Genomic DNA, 19,144 nt, shown 5'->3' on the forward strand with positions numbered 1-19,144 from the left:
ATTGTTTTTTTCATGGTCATTGGGCCCAATTTCCCTTTTTAAAAAGAGTTTCTAGACACAACAGTAACTAGAACAAGTTCCTTAAAATGAATGGAACAAGTTCCTTATATCTATAGATCATGTCAATATCTAGACCTTTCTTTATATTTTTTATAAGAATTTTGCGTCAATAGCAATATGCAAAACATGTAAAGAAAACAACCGTTTTCGTACCATTCATTTTGTTTCTCAATGCTGACAGAACCACGACATAACAATATGCTACTCTTCTAGTCTTCTTGTAGGAAAATAAATAGAATATGCAACTCTTCTATGCGTAGAAATTCTAAGACGTCAACTTTGAAATGAAACTGTTAGTTCTGAAAACTACATGCAACATAGATATAACAATCATATATTAAAACACATCTCGCAGCTTTGAATACGCAAAACATGCTCAAGAAAATAACTGTTTTCTTTCCAAACGGTTTCTAGACACAACAGTAACTAGTACTGGCTTGAGATTTTAGAGGTATAGATATTTGCTATAAATTTAATAACTGTTCTTTTAACAATTTGAAAGTCTATTTTTTAAAAGAGTTGCTAGACACAACAGTAACTAGAACAAGTTCCTTAAAAATAAAAACTTTCTAAGTGTAGATTACAAAAGATGTTTATGAGGCCTTCTTGTCATAACAATGGTAAGGTACTACTTATCATAAGTTCATAACAATCTCATGTGTAACTAAAAAAAATTAAGTCAGCTTCTTGTCTGGTTATTAAAAATCAGTCAGTCATCAGGCTCAGCAGAGAAATCAGGATCTTCAGGTTTCTTAAACCGAGGTCTCTGAGCTGCAATACCACGTCTTGTATTAGCTGCAAAACGTGAAGCCAAAACCATAACTCCAGTGTTCATCTTTGTTTTTGGACTTGAGTCAACACACTCTTCTCCTTCTTCTCCTCCTACTTCTACTTCTTTCTCTTCATCACTTTGCTTTGATTCAACCGCAGTGAGATGATTCTCCATAGCGCTTCTATTGTTTCTCAGCCAAGCAGCTTGGGCCCTCTTCCTTTGTTCACCCAGGTGATCCATCTAAGTGAAGATGCAAATTGATGTTCGTTTTGTGCATTATAATGTTACATCCAAATGGATCACCCAGCTGAATTTTTAAAAACTCATCTCAAATTCTCACCCAAACGAAGGTGAGTCTTGATGGTGTATCTCGATGCAGATGCATCTGGTTCAGTCCAAAATGATAAATGACAAAAATGGTTTTTTAAAAGCAAAATATTATTTTTAAACCGTAAATTATATTTTTTTGCATATACATTTTTCCACTATAACCAAAAAATGTATTTTCTCGCAAAAACAGAAAAACACACTTTCCCGCCAAAACCGCAAGATGCGTTTTTCCACAAAAACACATAAAACACACATTTTCATAAAAATAATTTTTTTTTGCTAAACCAGTAAAACCACACTTTTCGACCAAAACCCAAAAAACACATATCCCCGTCAAAACTCCAAAAAGCACTTTCCGGCCAAAACCGCAAAAAGCATTTTCCGCCAAAACCGGAAACAACGCATTTTCTCGTCAAAACCAAAAAAATGCATTTTTCGCCAAAACCGAAAAACACAATTTTCCCGCCAAAACCAGAAAATGAAATTTTCCCGTCAAAACCAGAAAATGGAATTTTCCCGCCAAAACCGTAAAACGGAATTTTCCCGCCAAAACCAGAAAATGGAATTTTTCCGCCAAAACCGGAAAACGCATTTTTCCGCCAAAACTGAAAAACACAATTTTACCGCCAAAACCAGAAAATGAAAATTTTCCGTCAAAACCGGAAAAACGTATTTTCCCGCTAAAATCAGAAAACGCATTTTCCCGCCAAAACTGAAAAACACATTTTTACCGCCAAAACCGGAAAACGAAATTTTCCCGCCAAAACCAGAAAGACATATTTTTCCGCTAAAATAGGAAAACGTATTTTCCCGCTAAAACCGGAAAGACTCATTTTCTCGCCAAAACCAAAAAATGTATTTTTTCCGCTAAAACCGAAAAATGTATTTTCCCAACAAAATCGGAAAAACGCATTTTCCCGCCAAAACAGGAAAAATGTATTATTCCGCCAAAACCGGAAAATGTATTATTCTGCCAAAACCGGAAAATATATTTTCCCGCCAAACTGGAAAAAATATATTTTCCCGCCAAAACCGAAAAAACTTATTTCCCGCCAAAACCGGAAAACGCATTTTTCCGCCAAAACCGGAAAATCGTATTTTTTCGCCAAAACCGGAAAAATGTATTTTGCCAAAACCGCAAAAATGTATTTTCCCGCCAAAACCGAAAAATGTATTTTCCCGCCAAAACCGCAAAAATGCTTTTTCCGCCAAATCGCAAAAAATAAAAATAAAATTCCCGCCAAAATCGTGAAAAAAACTTTTCCCGTCAAAAACACTTTTCCCGCCAAAACTTCAAAACACACTTTTTCCGTCCAAACCGCAAAAACGTATTTTTCCGCCAAACCCATAAAACATATTTTTCCGCCAAAACCACAGAAATGCACTTTTTTTGCAAAAAACACATATTTCCTCAAAAACTGCAAAAATATTTTCGGCCAAAACCGTAGAAATGTTATTTTTCCGCCGAAACGTAAAAAATTATATTTTAGTCATTTTATTATCAAGTCCACCTGGATGCAGATGGAAGTTAAAAAATGAAAAGCAAACGAACATAGTTGCATTCATATGATTCATCTGGATGCATAGACGAAATGAAGAAACGAACAACACCCAGATGGAGAATCTGGATAAGACATCTAGATGAACCATCTAGATGCACCTTCCAGATGTATCTTCTAGATGTACAAACGAAGAGGGCCTTGTATGAAGCAAGCAGCCCAATTCCTCCAATGGTGAGAGTAGAATCTGAAAGTATGTTGAAGCTTCTTGCTGTGTAGCCTCCTAAACTGATTCACAATAAACTTCAAGTCCTCAGCTCTAAGAGCGAATGCTTCCACTTCAACTGAGGCCTTAACTGTTCTTGTAGAAGACGGTAAGTTCAAGGTTGATTTTGGAAGCAAAGCCCAAGTATGAAGCTTATTAGTATAATTGAGTTGAAGAAATCGGTTCAGATAACCAACTGAGGAAGAGGCAAAGTTGCTATGAGGTAATAATGAAGTCAGACTTGAGATACCTCCAAGCAATAGCCTCGGGATCCATCACAAACTCGCCTCTACCAAACACTCCAGTGCTCGAGTTGGGAGCGACGAAACTTGTCCTCAACTTGATAAAAATGTGGAGCAAGTAGAAGAGATCAGCGATGATTCTGAAGAAGGTGACGAGGAGTCTCAAGTTCGTGTCGGTTCTTGGGCAGGGGTAGTCTTTGTTTCCGCCAATGGATGGGACGAAGACGTATAAAGGATCGATGAAGAGAGCGAGCATACATCAGAGGATGAAGACTCAGTTCAATTTCAAGACAATCTCACTTCCTGGATCGAGATCGAGAATGGTCTTGTACCAAGGGAGTTTAGAAGACTTGGACTTGTTGTTGTTGTTGTCAGTGTATCTACTAATTCTGTTTCCAGACAAGAGATTCTCAGGAGGTTTGAGAGAGAGTTTATATGATTTGGAGATTGGATCATTCACTGGCCATATGGCTTCTTTGCTTTCTTTCCTATCTGAATAAAACCTGCAGAGATAGGCAGGGGCGTCCCTAGAGTTATGGAGGCCATAAACAAAAAATAAATTGGGGGCCTATCTAATTGTGGATTCATTTTATTTTTAATGTTTCCTTATTAATATTATTTTTGTTTTTTCACTGACATTTAGTAATGGACTGAATTTAATTCATTTTGACATTGGTATATTTTTTTTACTTTACAAAACAGTAAAATCCAAAATTATTTATAAAAATTATAATAAAACTTTTAAAAATGGAGGTCTTAAAAAATGGGGGCCCTAGGCCAATGCTTCGGTTGGCTGTGCCAAGGGACGCCCCTGGAGATAGGGAGCTAAAAAGATTCTCTATACAAATCAGCGAGTAAGAACATTGCTAACACTTCAATTCCCAATCTGCAACTCGACACTATTGAGTTCAACAATTGGCATAAGTTAACATTAAAGTATCTTGAAATTATCTTGAATGTTCCAAAAAAAGAAAGTCAGCTAAAAAAGATAAGATAACCAATTCATCACTCTATATTAGGTCAGGATCAAACACTGAAGGAAGGAACAAGCTTCAATTGTGAACTCTATAATAAAAAGACTGTATATGATCACTGATGAAGAAGAAAACAGGGAAGCTTATATAATTTTGACCCCTTTCATTAAATATTTACACAGAAAAGCAAAAGAAAAGATCTGTCAATGTATCTTCAGTTATCTACACTGTTGTTTCCCACTAAATAATCCGAAAAATACAATTTGGAACCGACCTTTCAACACATGGGATCAAGCTTCCAAACACCGCTCCTCGCCATCTTCAATCAACTAGCGTCTACTCCAGTTCATTCTAAATTTCTCATCACATCCTGCAGCAAGTGAAACAACCCAAACTCTCAACAAACAAGTATGAAGTACTTATTAACCTTCAAGTAAAGATCAAAAGAACTAAAGACTTACGAGTAGGAACAATGGGAGTAAGGTCGATTTTAATCTTCAGATCAGCGATGATAGCAAAAACTTCTTCGTTTCCAGTTGCCATAAAGACTCTAAGAACTCTCTCATTCAACTTCCCAGCTTTCAATGTCCTCTTCTCCAATCAATTAGAAACACTAACCAATCATTAATTTATGAACAGATACAAAAACACATCTAAACAAGTAATCTGAGCCTACACGAGCGCAAAAGCTCTTAACTTTACACTGAATTCGAAAAACCCACAACACACAACTGATCAAAAAGGAGAACAGAGATGAAGATTTTTTTCTTAACTACCTCGAAGAGTTCAAGGACGATGTGTTCAGGAAGATGCGATAGATCGTTGATGCGTGAGATGTATAACAAGGCGGCGTTGACGGTGAGGGAGAGCAGAGACGGAGGAGGAGGGTTTCTCATTCAATCCAGTCGAGAGAGAGAGAGAGGAAGGGTTTGTTCCACACGAAATCTGCAAGTCTCCGTCGTCTTTGATATGTTCTGTCTCTTTTTCGTCTTCTCTTACAGAATCGTTTTACTTCTGTTTTTCGCGTTTTTAGGCAAAGTAGCGTTTTGGGTCGCGGCGTTTGTATAAAGTATTTGCGTATCTATGCTAGCGAGCTTTTTAGCTGAAGATGGGCCGAGATTAATAGAAACCCAATAAGTTTCTTAAAGTGCTTATAAGCTGTATTCTCAAGCCCATTATGAGATGATCTGGATACGTTTCTATAGATACACAAGTTTAAATCAGCATAACTGTAGAATTGGAAGAAAAGTTTTTTTTTTTATGTCTATAGATGTTTACAGATAGTCAGTTTTTAGTAAATTCCATGTAAATATTCTAGCGTTAATTATAAGCTATATGTAATAATGTATGTACGCTAGAAAATTGGTTAGTAATAACTAATAAGTTAAACTAGATTTTGACCCGCACGCCCGTGCGGGTGTATTTTTTTAAAAAATATAATGCTATTTGTTTTTTATGTCACTATTTAGGGTTGAACAAAAAACTCGAATTCGACGAATTGAACCGATCCCAATCCGAATAAGTAGTACTAAATCTGAACCGGAATTGATTAAATATCTTAATTATTCAAAATTTTGGTATTTGAAGAATTGAAATCTAATCCGATCCGAACCGAAATATTTTGGGTATCAAAAATAGATTTATATACTTATATATTAATTATTTTTAGATTTAATATATATAAAAACATCCAGAATATATATGATACTTTTAAGTTCGCTTAAATGCTTGAAAATATATACAAATAATCAAACATAAATATCTTTTATAGTTAAAATATACTCAAAACTCCAAAAATACTTAAATAATTATTTATCCTCTATCCAAATATTTAAACAAAACCTATTTAAATTAGTTATCCAAATCTGAACTAAATCCTTAAAGATCTGAACTAAACATGAAATCTCAAAAAGACCTGAAAACGAACCCGAACGTCCATCCCTAATCAATATTATATATATATATATATATATCCTATATGTGTCATCATAGGTTACAAAATATGTGTTATCATATAATTAATTATATTTTATACGTACCATCAAATAAGTTTTTTTTATAATTAATAATATTTTATACAATCATATAAATAATCACATATATTATATTTTAAAATTTAATGTGAAATATAAAAACCATAATTTAATTTGGTGTTTAAAATTGGGCTTTGTATTGTATTTTTCTTATATATATTGAAAACATTTTTATAATAGTTATTGGAAAATATGTTAGTAAAAATCAAATTTTGAATATATGTATATTTTGAATGAATTTTTGATATAAATCAATTTTAAATTATTATTTTGATTTGAATATATATATCAAGTAACATAGACCCATTACTTTTTAATATAATGTAATGGACTTCAAATTGTTTTAGTAGCATAAGCCTATTATTTTTTTCCATAACTTACTGCTATCCATGTGTCCAAACAATACTATTTTCTTAACTACTATCCATATTGCCAAACAATCTCAATGCGTATTTCAACTTTAATAATATAGATATTATTTTGATTTGAATATATATATCAAGTAACATAGACCTATTACTTTTTAATAAAATGTAATGGACTTTAAATTGTTTTAGTAGCATAAGCCCATTATTATTTTTTCTAACTTACTGCTATCTATGTGTCCAAACAATATTATTTTTTTAACTACTATCTATTTTGCCAAACAATCTCAATGTGTACTTCAACTTTAATAATATAGACTAGATTTTGACCCGCGCTTTTAAAGCGCGGGATTATTTTTGTTTTGAAAATTTTATTCACCCGTTTGTTTGCTCACTAATATGTTTAGGCATGGACGTTCGATTTTCGGTTCGGTTTCAGTATTTTTTTTAGTTGTGGTTCTCGGTTCAAAAGATATAAGTACCATTCAATTATTCATTTGGGTTTAGTTTCAATTTTGGTTTAGTTTTCATAACAATGTTAAAATCCGACAAAATCTCAAGTTCAATTTGGTTTTGGTTTGATACCTGTTTTCGGATAATTTGAAATAAGTCAGGTAAAATTATATTTTTTTTTATTTTCTGATAAAATATCGGATAACTCTGATAAATTTAATCATTTCAGATGAAAATATTCATGTGATTTTTTTAATCAAGAAATTAGGATAGTTTTCAATATATTGAATAAAAAGTAATAGGGTAATTAAGATTTTTGGCTAATTCGGTTTATAAATTGTATTTTTAGAATATTTTATATAAAACTAAATTTAATTAATATTTTTAGGTATATAAACTATATTTTGGATATTTAAGTTATTCATTTGGTTTCGGTTTTTCAGTTTAATAGATATAGAACCGTTTAGACATTTATGAACGTTGATCCGATTTTGCTTTTGTTTTTGTTTGTTTGATCTCGTTTTTTTGTTCAGTTTAAGTTTGGTTTTCGGTTCACAATTTATATGCAGAGGCGTAAATCTATTTGTACATTCTGTCATGTATTTGATAAATATATGATTTAAACTTATTTTAATGATAAATTCCATAAATAAAATATTATGATTTTTATTATATTAAAACTGTTGCCAGTATCCACTTAATAATAGAATATTATAAGTATTTTGATGTTTATTATGATTTTTAATTAGATTTCCTTGCTAATATAAAATCAATACAATCAATATATTACTATGTAAAATATATTTTTATATACTGAGAAGATATAAAAGATAGTGAGAATTTAGAGGGATATTCTTAAAGTTGTTATAGATCTATTAAATTTCCATAATCTCTATTAAAATAATATTCGAGTTTTTAATATTAAAGATCTAAATTCAAATTTGCTCCCGTTTATTTTCCAAATATTAGCCTTTGTCCTATTTATTTATAAATATTTCAAAATGTAAACAAATGTTTAAATTTTGACACAAAAGCTGTTATTTTCAATATTAAAAATATATGGAAATGTGCAAGTATAGTTGTTACCGGACTCTTCCACTTGCAAACCAAATCAAACCAAATCCAAGAATCAACAAACTCAGTGGAGAAAGTGATAAGCCGTTCGAAATTGGCTCTTCCTCATCTTGTACTCCAAATATTAGATCCAAAATCAAGCATATACTCAATCACATCTCTTCCAAATAAATGGAAATGTGCAAGTATAGTACACTGTATACTGCTCGTTCCATTTTGAACTAAAATTATCTACAATGGTCCGTGTTCTTAATACAATTTTTTTTTCCGTATTTCGCCACACAATATGCATCAGTCGTTCCACGATCGTCCCGTGACTTCATAGGCATCAAACCTGAGTCGACTCGTCCAACACATGGTAACCTCCGTCCAACGAAACCCGCAAATGAAGCCTCCCGGCGAATTTCCTCGAGTCCCCGACAAGGTTGTACCAGATAGGCAGTACAGGTCCTGGCAACACCCTTGTCTCAACCCTAGATAACTTTATCTCACATTTCCCTAAACACTCTTCTTTTTGACCTAACTTGTCCTCCAAACTAAGTATCAAACTCTTCAAACGGCTCAACCACAACAAACATCATGTCCTCGTTCCAAACCGGACTCATGGTCCGTGTCTGCGATGCCGTGCTCCTCACGACAACGTTCCCTAAAAACCCTTTTTCTAAAACCTCAGGATTAGTATTGTTTCCATGCAGGAACCAAATCTTGAGCCTCGATGAGATTTACTCGCAATGACATTCGCTCCAGGAGGTCGAATGATGACGTTAGCAATTCGCCGCCGGGAATTGATCTTCCACCCCCGATCTTCGGACATGACTCTTTCAGTGAGAAGTCATTCTCTGCCATTTTTTTGTTGTTTTTGTTGTGAGCTGCCATTGAAGCACAAAAGAAAATGCTTTCAAGATTGGTAGTTTTGAAATTTTATGTGTTTTGTCGAGAGAGAAAATCATGGGAGTAAGATAATGATATGTTTGAAGTTGAGATTCTGTTACAGATATTCAAAAGCTCCGGTAGACAAATGTTTGTTGGAATAAAACTTTTTTTGAAAAAATAATAAAGATAATTAAAAAGCATATGTTTAAAATAATTTAGTGGCATGAAGTTGTAAATATTTCAAAACTTCAAGGTGAACTCAAAAAAGACCCTTCAGTTTTAATAGTATTGATGTTGTTTTAACTGTGCATAAAACCGGTCATGTATTGTCCAAAAAATCAAGCGAGGTGTAGTGGAAACAACTGTTTTGAGGTTTGACCTAGGTGAATGTGTAGATCTAAAGTTAGTGTTCAAGTTCTTCTTTTTGCTAAAAGTGTTCAAGTTCTTCACACAACATAAAGTCTTCATTTGAATGGTATGACAAAGTTTCTGCATGGTTTTGCTTAAAAGACATTATAATATTTTACAACTTTATTATAGTATAGTTTTTGTGTAGATGGACAGTTAAGTAAGGGTCTGGAATTTATTAGCAGCAAAGCAATAAATGTTATCTGTATAGCACATGGGATTTTTTCCCTCTTCATCAGGTTCAATGTCTCATTAAACCATCTCATATAGTCCTATGTATATGTGTATTGTGGCATTTTAATATTGTTTCGCGAGAAAGGTGTCGAATGCAGAAAATTTCAACAATTGACGAATCTCTTAAATTCAATTTTAGGTGGAATTATTAAAGAATTTAAAACCATGTAATGACAAATTAATTAGTGGTTACAAGAGTGTCGGCGATCTAACTTGAAAAATTCGTTGTCCCATTGATCCCAACTCTAAGATGTTTGTCATTATCTTCATATATACAAGTATTACTTAAAAACAAAAACGAATTAGCTGGTCTGTGTTTTCTGTATCCTCTTGTGTATGAATTATGAAGTCTACCACTTTTATTATGTTTGTGGCTTATATATAAGTTCATTGTCTCATCATCGCTTTTTACTAAACCAAATTCTATAATATGTGATTTAACTCGTGCATATATTTTTTATTTTCTGTATATGTATTCGGTTAGACAACATTCATCATGTTTCGTGTAGATGAGTCTAATCGCTTTCTTTTGAGTATTATTAGAGTATTAATATACATGTTTCAAAATGTCCAAGCTTTGTTCCTCATGCTAACATCTATGATTTTGATATCTTTAGCCTATACAATACGGTATCGGCTATCATGTGGCTTGCCTCAGTTCATATTTGAGCTATGACGAGTTCAAGTTCCACTTAGCCAGTTTTTTTTTTCAATAAAATGTTGGAAATCAAAATAAAGTAAAAACAAATAGTTACAATACTCGTTTTGTCAAAAAACAATTCATGTAGTTGTTATGTAATGTTCTATTGGTCAAGAGGAGCAGGTGACTCCGAAAGAAAACATGTAAAACCTAAAACCTAGAGGGAGCAAAATGTATATTTCTTCAATAAACAACAGAAACGTTTAACTCTATACTATTATATCTTTCTGGAAGATAACCTTTTACGTGTTTTAGACCAAAAAAAAACCTTTTACGTGTTTTCCTCCTTCAGATTATTTTTATTATTATTTGTCTCCTTTAAATTTCTTACTTTATAAAAGATTTTGCAATATTTAAATAATTAGGTAGAAATTTGAAGGTTAAGGTCTTAAGGATTTCAGTTACAAAAAAAAAGGTCTTAAGGATATGTAATGATGTACGTCAAAAGCGAGTGGACTTTCTAACTATAAGACTATCGCCAAAACATTGAGCACCAAAACTTTTAGTGTCTAATATCTATATCTACTAATAATAGCAATCCCAATTAATTCCAAAGGTTGTGAGTCCACTTATGTTGAAAGGTTGTGTCTTTTGAAAAAGAAGTGTAAAAGGTTGTGTCTTTTCTAAAAGTTCTATGTTGGAAGGTTGTGTATTTTCCAATTAATTTCTAAGGTTGTGAATCTACTTATGTTGAAAGGTTGTGTCTTTTGAAAGGGTAGTGTAAAGGGTTGTGTCTTTTCTAAAAGTTCTATGTTGTAAGGTTGTGTCTTTTCCAATTAATTCCTAAGGTTGTGAACTTCAATTATGTTGAAAGATTGTGTCTTTTAAAAAAATATGTGTAGAGGGTTGTGTCTTTTCTAAAAGTTATATGTTGTAAGGTTGTGTCCTTCTAAAAATAGTATAAAAGTTGTGACTATTCACTAATATCTTTTAAAAAGTGAGAAGTTGTGAGTATTAGAAGAATGCGACTATTCATATTGAAGGGTTGTGACTATTCAAATAGGCTTTAAAAAATCTATAAATAGTCTCTCCCATGCATTTTTCAAATCAAATTTTCACTAATCTACTAATAATAAAATGGTGAAAAAAATAATGTCAAAGTTGCAACTTTTCATCTAAACAAGGTTTCTTTTCATCTCAAAGTGGGATTGCTTTAAAAAATATTGGTTTTATTTAAGTAACTAGTGTTCCGTCCCGTACTACGTACGGGGTAAAGAATTCCTAAAATTTGTTATCAATATTAAGATATATTAACACTGTGATATCTTACACCATATATAATGCACCAGCTTTGAAATGAGTTACTCTCATTAAGAGAAACATATTTGGTTCACGATCGAGACTTCATATTAATTTGTATGAAAAGGTGGCAAGGGTAACTGAAACGATTTGACATGAATATGTGTGATGATAACATTGAACAAACTGCAGTTAAAAAAAAACATTGAACAAACTGTAAAATATACAAAAACATAAGACACAATGAAGATCAGTGCTTGTGCGGGAAGTGCAAAGCTAATTTGTAATAATAATTTGAATCGAAATTATGAAAAAGCAAAGACAGAAGTAGAACTGTAGAGTTTGCAGAATCAATTACCGTTTCTATTGGACGGTATTTCTTTTCGCTATGTAGTGTCTACAAAAAAGTTGGGACATAACTGAATTCCTATTATCTCCTCATTTGCAAACCGTGTTCTTATTTTCCTGTATTTTTTTGAAGAAATAAGCTTTGTAATTCTTTTATTGAAAAAAAACTTGGAAACAACAATATATTTAAGTGACATATTCTATCTGAATCACGCTAAAAGAATCAAAAGATATAGATTTAAGCAGAATTGAAAAATGACCACAAATATAGTAGTCACAAACCTCTATTGATTTTTGCTGATGCACTTAAAATCTGAGAATTTTTTTGATGAAGAATATGAAACATGGAGAAGAAGGAAGCAAGAATAAAGAAGTTGAAACTGTTAGATTTTGTGACATGGTTTTGGGAGTTACGTACATATGCGGTATTGCGGTATGACGTGAAAGTGGTCGTGGGAATTTGAGAAAATATAGCAATCTAAAAACTAAAAATAAGTTATTTTTTTAACCAGTATCATGCGCTCTATTTTGATTGGTGTGTAAAATAGTAGATAAAAATATGTAAAAAACTTTTTTAAAAAAATTTGAATTTTGGACGTGGGATAAGATTATTTGAGAAAATATAGGAATTTATGTATTTGGAATTGCAAGAAAAAGAAGAATGGATTAACGTGGGTTTTTTCAATTTATTTTACTTAGTTAGTTATTTTAATACATTGCTTATGTGTCAAAACCTGATTCGCCAAGCGACTTGCGCTTTAGTATATAAGGGATGTGTTAGTTTATATAATAAGTGTTGGTATTTTATAAGAATTCTCCCAAAAATTAAAAAAATATATTATAAATGAGACGGGTCATATTAACGTAAATCAACATATATTTATTACAATATTCAATTTTCTGAATATTAATTTTCAATAAATAAAGCAGGTAGATAAATATACAAAACAACAATTACCAACATATATATTATAAGTGTTTAAAATTATAAACTAATAATTTTAATATTATTTCTTAAATAGGAAAAAAAATTATATATCATGCAAAAAAAAAATTGCATTTTGTTCAAAAGTTGGTTGAAGATAACTATCATGTGAAAAATGTATGAAAAAACTTAAAAAGGATAAAGACACAATTGTATGCAATATGTGTTTTGATAAAAAATTAAAGGGAACATTAAGGTTTATAATATATATATATATATATTTGAATACTTCGTAAATCATATTTTAATCATCAAAACTAAATTTAATTATTTATATGATTTAATTTTTTATCAGACATATAAAATTATAAATTATAGATTATAATATATTTTTTATAAAATGAGTTCCCGTGCGATATCGCACGGGCTCTTTGCCTAGTTTATAAAAATGCGAAAACAGATAATACTACTTAGAGTTTTATCTAGTAAATAATTTATTTTAAATTCCATTAGTTATATTTAAGAGATAACCTTAAATTTTATATTCAGAATCTTCGAAAGGCCAAATCGAAAAATAATATTGATCACATTATCTTTACCAAACACAAAAATCACATTATCTATATCAAATTACATAAACAGGTCATGCAGTAGTACACATGTGTTGCCTTTTACATATATACTCATGATGTGAATATATATACGTTTTTTTTTTTTTGGGAAATATATTCACTACTGGATAACCAATGGCTGGATAATAAAACTAATCAAAAGTACACAGGACAATATTTCATTTCTGAGTCATAACACGGAAAGGTATCGAACCTTCTTATAATGCTGATTTCTTGTTTCGTCCTGGATCTCTCTCCTTTTCAGCAAAGTTGAAAAAGTTAATCCACTGCCCAAAAAAGTAATGCCAATATTGTAGTACAACTACAGTTCTAGACTTGTAGTATCTAGAATAGCCTGTTGAGAGTTTCGTGTGAACATTTTGAAATAGGGTTTTGTGTGAAAAAACATAACAATTGAAAAAAGGAAAGTGTTCTCTTCTGGTTTGACTTAATAAGCTGGCCCCCACTAAATCTCGATAAACAGACTTGCTCCTGCTTCTGGTTCCGTGTCCTCTTCTCCTAATGTTCCGTTCTCCAATTTCCATTTTCTTAATTTTTACAGAACTATTTCACAATTCACATACACTAAAGTAACAAAAATATAATCAGTTGGTCGTATTTCAGTAACAAAAATACAATTCACATTCACATATCTTCGTCCGTTTGTCGTGTTTCAGTTTCATCGTATCTATAATATAATCAGTTGACGGAAAAAAAAGTAACAAAAATATTGTGTGTTCACAAGCAAATGTTTTTGTTGCTAAGGACGAAGAAAGATATTGCGTTCAGTGCTCACGAGCAAGTAGAAGAATTGCTAGTTCGTTTGAGCTTAATGACAAAAAAGGAATTATCCTCATTCAACTACAACGTACCTTTTTCCTACTTGGAAAAGTAACAATAAATTTTTAACCATCCGGTCCGCTCGTATTACTTGAACCATACCCTAGTTAAATAACACCACAATACGAAAGCAGGTTAAATTTATATAATATTTTCTGAAATAAAAAAATGCATAAAATTTAAGGAAGTTCCATCTTGAAATAATAATAGTATATTGGGATTTGGTTTGTCTAGCTCAAAATTAGGAGTCATGTTATGTTCATGATATTTCCAAATATATTTGTTTAATTTGTACGTGCAGACAAGTCATGAACTGTTAAATTAGAAAGTAACAAAAAAATTCTTCTTTTTAAAACTATTTTTTTTTTATTTGTTGTCATCCTATACTAAAATCTTGTAGAAAGTGTTGTAGTATTCTTGTTGATTTAAATGAGGGAGCGTGGGATTTGGTGAGATCACAATATGTTATTCATGGAAAACCTATTATTCAATTCACTCATTCCCTGATTTGTTTCTTGTCTTAAACTAATTTTTGATTTGACTTTACATGTCTTGAGGTTAAATCAGATCCAATCCTATTAATTATTTTATATATTACTACTCCAGTTTCTAAAACTTGCAGATTCAAGAGGCACACCCTTTCTTGGTGTAACTGTTAAGTCTTAAATGAAAATTTATCTCCTCTCTCATCATCAATGGTCCAACCTGTAACTCTCTCATTCATCACTCTCTTTTAGAAACCAAACCTCAGAAGAAACAGTGAAACTTCTCTCTCTTTCTCTTACAGCTTCCATGTCTGAAACCAACAACAAAGCTTAACTCTTTTGTAAGTAAATAAGCAACCCTCTTCTTGATTTGTCTTTTTTTTCTCACAAACCCTATGAACTTTTCTCGGGAAAATATGATCAAGACAACTCAGAATCTCCTCTCTCCTTCATCACTTCCACGATCCAACACAAACTTCGATCTGAACAGCAAGATCAGTCCAAGCATTCTCCTAATAATCATAATCCTCTCCATCATCTTCTTCATCTCCGGCCTCCTCCATCTCTTAGTCAGGTTCCTCCTCACACCATCGAGCAGAGACAGCGAAGATTACTTCGACAACGTCACCGCTCTTCAAGGCCAGCTTCAGCAGCTTTTCCACCTCCACGACTCCGGAGTCGACCAATCCTTCATCGACACGTTACCTGTTTTCCATTACAAGTCCATCATCGGTCTCAAGAATTACCCCTTTGATTGCGCCGTGTGTCTCTGCGAGTTCGAAACAGAGGACAAGCTTAGGCTTTTGCCTAAATGCAGCCACGCCTTTCACGTTGATTGTATCGACACGTGGCTTCTCTCTCACTCGACTTGTCCCTTGTGCAGATCGAGTCTCCTCTCTGATCTCTCTCCTCAGCGAGATCATCGTCCTTCGTTTCTCCTCGTTCTTGAATCCGCTAGTGAGCATAGCTCGAGAGAGATTGCTTGTGTGGCTGACAATGATGCGCATACTAATGCTCATTCACGGTCCAATTCTCAACTGGGGTTTGTTGGTAGCAATTATCTTGGACCCACCCGGTCGGGTTCGGGTCGTGGAGACCAAAACCAAGATGGTGAGTTGGGTGGTTCGGTTGAAAAGGTTGTTCCTTTTGCAGTTAAGCTAGGGAAGTTTAGGAACACTGATATTGAAGAAGGAAGTAATAGCAACAATAACATTGTTAGTAGCAGCAGTTTAGATGATAGGAGGTGTTTTTCAATGGGGTCATATGAGTATATTATGGATGAAGAAACTGCACTTAAGGTTCATGTTTCAACCAAGAAAGTACCAAGCAAGAACCGTCCCTTGCCCGGCCACAGGATGGCTATGTCTGAATGCGGGTTTGATCCATCAGGGAGTTTGAAATTTAGTGGCAGCGGATCGATGAGGATCGTGGAAGAGGCCACCGAGAAGAATGTAGTTAGAAGGGAGAGTTTTTCGGTATCGAAAATTTGGTTAAGGGGTAAGAAAGAGAAGCCTAGTAAGGTTGAAGTCAAAGTGGATGGGTCATTGGCTTCATCATCTTCAGGAAGAGCATTCTCTTTTGGGTTATCGAACCAGGATGCGAAAAATGAAAGCAGTTGTGAAGAAGTGAATCAAAAGGGCGAAAACGAGTCATCTTTGGAGGTGAAAACACCATCTTTTGCTAGGAGGACTATGCTTTGGCTTGCAGGGAGACAAAACAAGGTTGTTCATTCTTCTTCTCCATCTAATGTCTAGTTTCTATAAACATATTTCTTTTCAAGTTTTAGTTATTTTTCAATTGTTAATTTTGTGTTATTCCTCATAAGTGCAAAACCAGATGAATCATTGTAGAAACATGGTGTTGAGATTTATTGTTAGACATAGAGGTCGAGAACATTTTGGTGCGTCATACTTGCCAATCCTTTTCGGTTGTTAAATATATGGACCAGACAATTAATAGTCAATCCCATCCTACGTTGCACGGAAGCTTCATCGGATGTCCGCTTCCCGCTTCGGAACCGGAATTGGAATCGGAATCTTGTGGAAGCTTGCGGAATCTCGCTTCCAAAACGTTTCTAAGATATTCTCTTTAAAAACTTGTTGGAAGCTTTCAATTCTGTTTTGGAATCACGCTTCCGTTTTAAAAAAAAATGCAATGTATATCAATAAAATATAAAACCATAGTTTTAATCTATATAAAATAAAAAAATTAATAGTAATGAATATTGAGTTATAAATATACAAATATTAAAAATAATACTACAAAATATCTTTATGCATTTATAAATGAATAAATGCATTTTTTCAAATTTAAATCATATAATTTTTAGTCCTAATTTTTTTTTAAAATTAATATATATATATATATATATATATTATATATTTATTTATTTATATATGGATATACACTTCCAACACGTACCCGCTTCCTAATATTTTAAAAAATCTCGCTTCTGCGCTTCCTTATGCTTCCGCTTCCACGTACCCGCTTCCGTTTCCATGTAACATAGATCCCATCTAACCAGAAAAGAACTCAACTAAATGTAATGAATGATTGAATTAGAGATTGAAAATAGATTTCCGAAGATTCAAATCTTTGGTATTATTGTTGAAGAAGCCGTAAAAATTTCGTTACTTGAATAGTAGTGTTCATCTTTTGGATGATGACTTTCTTTCTAAATGTATAATGGAAAATACAAATTTTCTTTTCAACAATAAAATAAGTATATAGTTTTCATTTGAGATGCAAACCATAATTCTAAGAATCTTGGAGAAAAAATTTATCTTAGTATATTTGTTTGTTTTCTTTCTACTGTAGCATAGATAAGAAGTAGGTGTGAAGGTAAGACAGTTGCATTGAATTGAAGCAATTCTTCTTCATACGACAAAAGAGTGCCATCTTGATTCTTGTGCGATATGTTATACTACTATATAAAATGTATGTGTGTATCCGTATATATGTTTTGATGTTGAATGGCTAAAGCCTAAAGTTTTGCATTAATTGGTGAATTAATAACGGGCAAGGAAGCAGTTGGCTTACATGCCCACTAGTCATTTGGTCTTTATTGCGTAGTAACATACATAGTATAGTTTTATAACGTTAAAAACATAGGGTTATGTGCAAATTAATTCAGCTCCGGAAAAAAATATAGGTTAAAAAGTAATCACATGTATGTGAGATGCATATTTTGTGAAAGTAATTATTGGTTCTTAGTTTTAATTTTCAGATGGGTTTATGTGACATCATATTGTCTTAAAATCGGATATTATGGGTGCAACTGGAATGTATTTTTTTGGAATAGAAATTTCCTGAATGCTTAATTCCTTCTCATTTCATAAAATATCCACCAGTTGCAATGAAAAAAAGAAATGACTATTCCATCTCATTCCATATTATTTCTTTCCATTCAAAAAAAAAATATCAACATCCTTTTGAAAATCCATTCCATTTAAAAATAGTTTTGGAACAAATGGAATATTAATTTCATTCCATTGAATTTCCACTAATTATCATTCATATAATTCCACTTATTCATTTTATTAACATCCAGTTACAGCCTATAAATTCGAGTCATAATATATTTTTAGCTAGGACATATGCCAGAATCATCCTAATCAAAACCGTTTATCTATATATAAATGTTGCGCTTGCATGTATGAGAGTTTGGGTGCAACTGGAATGCATTTTTTTTGGAATAGAAACTTCCTGAATGCTTAATTCCTTCTCATTCCATAAAATATTCACCAGTTGCAATGAAAAAAAAAGAATGGCTATTCCATCTCATTCTATATTATTTCTTTCCATTCCAAAAAAAATATCAACATTCTTTTGAAAATCCATTCCACTTAAAAATAGTTCTGGAACAAATGGAATTAGTACTAATTCCATTCCATTGAATTCCACTAATTATCATTCCTATAATTTCACTTATAGGTTTCCAAATAGTTTGAGTTAACTTTTGTCCTACTGTTTGATTAACCTTAAAATTTCAAATTGTTAATTATCTACTTCATAATTTCCTCGAAGACTAGATTTGGTTTTGAGTACGATAAAACGTCTCTGCGCAGGGGAAAAGCGAGATGCTGCGTTGGTGTCTATCTTTTCGGTGTGTGGACAATGGACATGTTCAGTTAAGTGGTTTACAAGGGTCCAACACATAGGTCCAATTATGGATAACTCGGCTGCTGGGGCTAACAAGTTATAAACATGTTTCAATTAATTTGTTTCTAATTCTCTCTAGTGAGGATGTTAGCAAGCTAGCTATTATAAAACTCTTACATTTAGATTGCTCTTATAAATATTCATTGTCTATACGAAGACATAACGGAAAAAAAATCCAAATGTTTTTCGTTAGAAGAAACTCACGTATAAAAGTTGTACAAAAAAAATAGTAATAAGAAATTTGAACCAAGCA

At 32.4% G+C, this 19,144-nt stretch overlaps 3 protein-coding genes and 1 pseudogene across 3 annotated transcripts; 1 reads left to right on the forward strand and 3 right to left on the reverse strand.

Moving 5' to 3' along the window:
- Positions 1 to 595: 595 nt before the first annotated feature.
- Positions 596 to 1,267, reverse strand: LOC125607309 (cyclic nucleotide-gated ion channel 17-like). The gene has a single exon (XM_048777245.1). It carries the CDS (start codon positions 1,070 to 1,072, stop codon positions 770 to 772), a length of 303 nt encoding a protein of 100 aa, XP_048633202.1. The 5' UTR covers positions 1,073 to 1,267; the 3' UTR covers positions 596 to 769.
- A 1,704-nt stretch (positions 1,268 to 2,971) lies between these two features.
- Positions 2,972 to 3,807, reverse strand: LOC106442818 (annotated as a pseudogene).
- Positions 3,808 to 4,264: 457 nt separating this feature from the next.
- LOC106444729 lies at positions 4,265 to 5,217 on the reverse strand. The gene is made up of 3 exons (XM_013886177.3): positions 4,919 to 5,217; positions 4,604 to 4,733; positions 4,265 to 4,512 (listed from the first exon to the last, which is right to left on the reverse strand). The coding sequence occupies exons 1-3, from the start codon at positions 5,036 to 5,038 to the stop codon at positions 4,472 to 4,474; spliced, it is 291 nt and encodes a 96-aa protein (XP_013741631.1). The 5' UTR covers positions 5,039 to 5,217; the 3' UTR covers positions 4,265 to 4,471.
- A 9,661-nt stretch (positions 5,218 to 14,878) lies between these two features.
- On the forward strand, positions 14,879 to 16,638 carry LOC106441047 (RING-H2 finger protein ATL13-like). The gene has a single exon (XM_013882825.3). The coding sequence runs from the start codon at positions 15,126 to 15,128 to the stop codon at positions 16,482 to 16,484; it is 1,359 nt and encodes a 452-aa protein (XP_013738279.1). The 5' UTR covers positions 14,879 to 15,125; the 3' UTR covers positions 16,485 to 16,638.
- Positions 16,639 to 19,144: the final 2,506 nt, after the last annotated feature.

This window comes from Brassica napus, chromosome A3, assembly GCF_020379485.1.
Source record: "Brassica napus cultivar Da-Ae chromosome A3, Da-Ae, whole genome shotgun sequence".
NCBI classification, from domain to species: Eukaryota; Viridiplantae; Streptophyta; class Magnoliopsida; order Brassicales; family Brassicaceae; genus Brassica; species Brassica napus.

Coding starts and splice junctions, on each gene's coding strand:
- LOC125607309 (XM_048777245.1), bottom strand. CDS start 1,072: ATGGATCACCTGGGTGAACAAAGGAAGAGGGCCCAAGCTGCTTGGCTG.
- LOC106444729 (XM_013886177.3), bottom strand. CDS start 5,038: ATGAGAAACCCTCCTCCTCCGTCTCTGCTCTCCCTCACCGTCAACGCC. Junction 4,734..4,918: donor TCGTCCTTGAACTCTTCGAG/GTAGTTAAGAAA, acceptor TGATTGGAGAAG/AGGACATTGAAAGCTGGGAA. Junction 4,513..4,603: donor TACTCCCATTGTTCCTACTC/GTAAGTCTTTAG, acceptor CACTTGCTGCAG/GATGTGATGAGAAATTTAGA.
- LOC106441047 (XM_013882825.3), top strand. CDS start 15,126: ATGAACTTTTCTCGGGAAAATATGATCAAGACAACTCAGAATCTCCTC.